This window comes from Triticum dicoccoides, chromosome 3B, assembly GCF_002162155.2.
Source record: "Triticum dicoccoides isolate Atlit2015 ecotype Zavitan chromosome 3B, WEW_v2.0, whole genome shotgun sequence".
Taxonomy (NCBI): Eukaryota; Viridiplantae; Streptophyta; class Magnoliopsida; order Poales; family Poaceae; genus Triticum; species Triticum dicoccoides.
In genome coordinates this window covers 658640431-658646407 of record NC_041385.1, presented here as the reverse complement: position 1 = coordinate 658646407, position 5977 = coordinate 658640431, and the positions used below count along the sequence as shown (strand labels likewise).

At 48.1% G+C, this 5977-nt stretch overlaps 1 protein-coding gene across 1 annotated transcript; it reads left to right on the top strand.

Annotated features, from left to right (window-relative positions):
* Window positions 1-2429: 2429 nt before the first annotated feature.
* Window positions 2430-5021, top strand: LOC119281745 (protein TRANSPARENT TESTA 1-like). Its single transcript, XM_037562190.1, has 2 exons — window positions 2430-3269; window positions 4179-5021. The coding sequence occupies exons 1-2, from the start codon at window positions 2583-2585 to the stop codon at window positions 4608-4610; spliced, it is 1119 nt and encodes a 372-aa protein (XP_037418087.1). The 5' UTR covers window positions 2430-2582; the 3' UTR covers window positions 4611-5021.
* Window positions 5022-5977: the final 956 nt, after the last annotated feature.

The window sequence follows — 5977 nt, the reverse complement described above, 5'->3', positions numbered from 1 at the left end:
CTCCTGCATCATTGAGTGGTGCCTCGTCGAGCTCTTTACTAGCTAAGGTTTAGTACTGGAGAATGTCAGAGCATTTGTTCTCGAGTCAAAAAGGGTGCAATCGAGAATCATACGAGGAAATGACTAAGTCACCAGGAGGAGGAGGTCAAGGGCTCATGCACACCGATCTAGAGATTTAGACTTGGGACGACTACGCCAACCAGAGGAGGATGCCAGAGCTCATGCATACCGATCTAGATATTTAAGCTTGGGCATTGGACTATAAATTTTTTATAGTGTATTTTGTGTTTTTTGCTGAGTGCATGGGGTATATGGGCCAACGGTAAAATCTCAGAGTGGATCATCCTAGCCACCCTATGGCTACGCCAGTGGCGGAGCCATTTGGGGGGGAGGGGGTGCTGGGGCCATGGCTCTCCCAAGCTTTCTAAAACCACCCCTATATTGCTTTTTTTGCTAGAAAATTTTCGATCTATTCATTTTTTTAGTCATGGCAATACAATGAACACCAGAAATAATCAAAATTACATCTAGATCCGTAGACCATCTAGCGACGACTACAAGCTTTGAAGCAAGGCGAAGGCGCGCCGCCTTCATCGCCCCTCCCTCGCTGGAGCCGGGCAAAACTTGTTGTAGTAGACAGTCGGAAAGTCGCTGTGCTAAGGCCCCATAGGACCAACACACCAGAACTGCAACCGCCACCGTTGAACAGTAGCGTAGATTGGAAGGATCCAACCTGAAGACACACGAACGTAGACAAACTATGACCAGATCCGAGCAAATCCACCAAGAACAGATCCGCCGGAGACACACCTTCACATGCCCACTGACGATGCTAGACGCACCACCGGGAGCCGCCACCGTCTCAGGCGGAGAGAACCTTATTCCATCTTCAGGGATCCGCCACCATCTCGTCTTTCTGAGTAGGACACAAACCCTAACAAAACTCAAAGGAATATCTAAAAACAAAGACCTCCCGTCGGCAAGGGCTGAGATCCACCACGCCGCCATGGCCCTAAGGTCACTGGAGACGAGGCGGACCGGTGGCTGCACTGACGGGACGGAGAGAAACCCTAATATTTTTTTAGGGAAGGAGAGCCACCCCTATATTGCATATTATCAAAAAAATGTTCTTAGTTCTTGTGTTTGTGCCCCTCCAACATTTTATATCTTTCACTAGCTCCTTTATATGAGATTCTTTGCTCCGCAGCTGGGCTACGCCATGGGTGAGCCTTGTAACCGCAACGGAGAACCTATCTGACATATCACTATATCTGTTAAAAGTTATCAGATAGAACAAGTAGAATCAACACACATGTAACATGCTACAAACTTTCTAATCAAAATTTAAATAAACAGGTTGAGAGATAAAAGTAAAAAAATCTCTTTGCGAATACATAGTAGCCAACCCTCACTCGCAAACAGTTTGTCTAATTCATATCCAGATGTTTTTTAAGGATGTCACATCTAAGCTCCCACTAATATATAATGCAGCAACAAGAAACAAAAAAAATAAGACAAAAAAAAGACCACAAACAGAGTGGACATCAGTTAAGATGTGACATAATTGTGTCACATCTAGATGTGTCCTAGACAGACCCAAAAAAAAACTCACTCGCAAGAAAAAAAAGTAGCCAACCCAAGTTGGACCGCAATGTGACTATCAACACTGGGTTTGCCTTTTTGGTTTCTTGTGCTGCGTTCCAAATCTGGATTTGAGATTTCACCGTAGTATGATGGGCACATGTTTCTACGGCCTCAGTTTTTCTTTTACACCGCAACATTTTTCAGCCAGAGTGAGTGAGGTCGGAGACGATGGGTGCACCAAGTCCCGGTACATCCACATCCACCATCTACTCTCACTATGCATGTGTATGAAAAAGTCCCAAGCAAAAATCAAAAACATAGGCTAGGGCTGTCGCGCACATAATACTAGGTGAGAACACGGCACAGTCCCGTCCTCTGTTTCCTCATCCCCGGTGTACTGCGCTTGACCCCCGAATTAAACCCCCACAGACCGCGCACATTCTCGGCATGTGATCCGCAGTCACCACCCGCGGCGCCATGTCGCGCATGGACCGCGACTGTGCAGCGCACGGCGGCAGGGACCATCCAAGGCTCCAAACCGGGCTCCCCCGCCGCACCTCCCCTGTACGCGCACACGATCGTATGGCAGCAGCAGCAGCCGGCGACGACGGACGGTCCGGGCTCCGCATGCACATTCACACGCCCCCACGCCACGCGCTATCTCGTCGGCTTTGCCTGATCTGCCCATGGATCGAGTGTGAAAGCATCGGCGAGAGTTTCAACGCCTACACCCAGGGGTGCAGGCGCAGCACACACAAACGTAAAGGCGCCCGATCGAGCTTGTATATAAGCGGCCCCAGGTGGTGGCCGCTTCGTTTTCTTCAAGGTCGTGACATACGCGCACATTGACATTAGGGAGGCTGCTGCCGTTCCTCTTTCCCCTTCCTCCACATCCCAGTCTTCTCCACCCACGCCACCAAACCCCCGATATCAAGCTAGCTATATATACTGCATATTCTCCAGTCCCTGCAAAGCGAGACCTGTATTCTAAGATCAAGATGGGGCTGCGCACCTGCTCCTCCATGGAAGGTGAGCTCCTTGTCGCCTCGCCTTTCTTCGAGTGGCTCAAGCCGCCGGGTTCGCCGTCCTCCTCGAGATCGTCGTCGACTTTCTCCTCCTCATCATCGTCCATGGCGTCTGGACCACATGCGGAGGACGGAGGTGCCGCTCAGGTAGATGGCAGCAGCGTCGCATGTTTGCCGCTGCTCCGCATGCTCGAGGAGGGGAAGGGGGCTGGTGGTGACCATGATCACCCTGCACCTGGAGTCAAGGAAGAGATCATGGGCAGCGGCGCGGCCGGGGTGCTCGGGCCTGGCGTGGATCTGAATATCGGCTTGCCGGTTGGTGGATCTTGCGATGATGACATCATGGAAGAGGAGGGCCAGGAGGAAGATGATGACCACGACTGTGACGAAGAGGAGGAGGAGGAGATAGATGAGTTGAAACCTGAGCATGGAGGTTGCAAGGTGGAGGCAGAGGAGAAAGACGAGCACGGCGAGCCAATGGTCTCGGCAGGAAGATCAAACAGCGTCAGCATGCCGGAATTCGGCATGGTCGGAGCAGAGGGCGGCGTGCCCATGGGCTGCGAATATTGGATCCCGACGCCGGCGCAGATCCTCGTCGGCCCGGTGCAGTTTGTCTGCCACGTCTGTAACAAGAGCTTCAACAGATATAATAACATGCAGGTAAATTAAATGACGTCTATTTTGCATGCTCTTATATACTGCCCCGCCTTAGTTATTGTTGGTTCTGTTTTCATCTAAGCCACGATTCGATTGATTCTGTGATAATATTGGAGACGCAAAAGAGAGATGATCTAGAATTTAATTAGCTGGTAGTACAAAATTAAGTCCAGCGAATGAGAGAACCGAGATCATCTTAGCTCGCTAACATAATTCGACATGAATCATCAATTCACCATATCATAGTGTTTTGGTCGCCTGCCCGGCTGCCCCAAATCTTAACCAACTCTCCAGTCTCCACATACTTGGTTACAAACGAGGAGCAGCCGAAGCTTCATCGTCGCATCGTTCTACAAAGGCCACACACCATCAAGGACACTCTAGGTTTCCCGGATAACTAGTCCAAAAAACCCGGCCGGTAGATCGATGTGAACACCTTGCATGCAGCAGCGAAAATCTATCTCCCAACACCGTCGAATGGCCCCGTCGAAGTTGAGCCTGACCTATCCAACACCGGCCACTTTCCCAATGGCATTGCGGGTGTTTGGTGTCTGGATTGGACCCAGGGCTCGTCTCCTAGGAGCTCCAAAGCTAATCAAGTGTCAATTTATTCCAAAGAGAAGGTCTGATCGTGATCACCAGTACGCCGTCCCGGTAGTAGCCACCTTTCCGTAAAGAACAACTCTGAAACCCAAACATGTATATATATATACCCGGCCCGGTGGAGCCCCGAAAGCTTGATATTCAAGATCTCTTTGAGTGCATTTCATGCAAACAATCATTACGAACAACGAAAATTCACACCAACGATCATGAAAACGCCTATCAAGTGGCTTGAATTTCCTATGTTATACGTACTTTGTTAAGTACTAATCCAGTGTGTGCATGCATAACATGTGTTGATGGATGCAGATGCACATGTGGGGCCACGGGCGCGAGTACCGCAAGGGCCCGGAGTCGCTCAAGGGCACGCAGACGCTGGCGCTGCTGAAGCTGCCGTGCTACTGCTGCGCCGCCGGGTGCCGGAACAGCGTGGCCCACCCGCGCGCGCGGCCGCTCAAGGACTTCCGCACCCTGCAGACGCACTACAAGCGCAAGCACGGCGCCAGGCCCTTCCGCTGCCGCCGCTGCGCCAAGCCCTTCGCCGTCAAGGGCGACTGGCGCACGCACGAGAAGAACTGCGGCAAGCGCTGGTTCTGCGCCTGCGGCTCCGACTTCAAGCACAAGCGCTCCCTCAACGACCACGTCCGCTCCTTCGGCGGCGACCACCTCCCCGTCGCCCTCGACGGCGCCACCGCCCCCGCCCCCGCCGAGGACCGCCGCATCATACGCTTCCAACGGTGAGATCGTCGACCGGGCCGTCTAGCTGATCCTACTACATAGATCATATCCACGCTCGTATATACGCATGCATGCATGATTTCATCATACATGCAATGCATGCAAATGCAAGAGGAACAACGAGGTACTAGTAAGTGATAGCGCAATAAGGGGGTTCTCGACCAGTTGCTAAAAGCTGTGAAGTAGCTGAATTTTCTTCAGCCGGACTGTGGGAGCTGCAGGCAGTGCTATTAGCTAGGCTGTCAATGCAGCTTTGTAATGGAGAAAATTTATCAGCTTCACAGGCTAACTAAACTGGTAATTTGGACCTAGTACTGTATACATCGCATTTTGAACATGAGACCTAGCAATTTATGAGTACGTACATAACGTTTACTTGTCTGTTGTAATCTTTGAAGTTTTTGAATTCTCATTACTGCCAAACCCCTGTCTGTTTCTATTGTCTTCAAATGTATTGCATTCGTTTTGATTGGTATAACATTTGTGCAAGCAATAACTATAAACAATAAATATATCCTAAATCCTAATAGAGTTAACAGGTAAATCTAGCGTCCAAATATAAGCCGAGATTTGCGATATCCGATGAAAGACTTTGATCATGTGTTCTTACATCATAATATACTAACAAGACTACTGTGAAATTATTCTTCTCATTTAATTGATTCCGGAGTTAAAGCTTTGTCAGTACTTGGTTCATAGTAACAAAATGACAACATAAGAAAGCGGATTTGAATAAAAACATATAGTATCATTTTTATGTCACACAACCCGCATATTATCAAGCAATTAATAGAACAAAGATGGTCAAAAATATGTCTTATATATTTTGAATTGAACGAGTGTGTTTCAAGAGAAATGGCTTCATTTCGATACTTTTATAGATATAGCAAACATTGTTTATAATTGTAAGTGGCATTTGAAACATGCCACCACAAGTTTTATCTATTTCATGATGGAAAAATAAATGTGTTATCTATTTTGGCATATTTATGCTATTTATTGTCATCTCAATTTGCTTAATCGTAGTCACGGCACCTCCATTTGCCGAGGTGGCAGCTTTATCTGGCGCATTCTACGGAAATAAAATCCCAATTTTACGTACACAATAGGTTATGTCTTAGTGTTCTCTCTAGTATTTAATGTTTGTTCTAATAAAAGTAAATTATGAATTAAATTATTAAGCATGTGATGAAGGGATGACGCCTAGTATTATAGAGAATAAAAAGAACATACATTCATCTAGATAGGGAAGACAACATTCTTTCTTCCAATAGCCCCCACCCCTATCACATCCCATAGATAAAGTAGGAGAGAAAATGAGAAAAAAAATGACCGTCTCAACCATTTTGGGAGCAATCGTATATATTGCT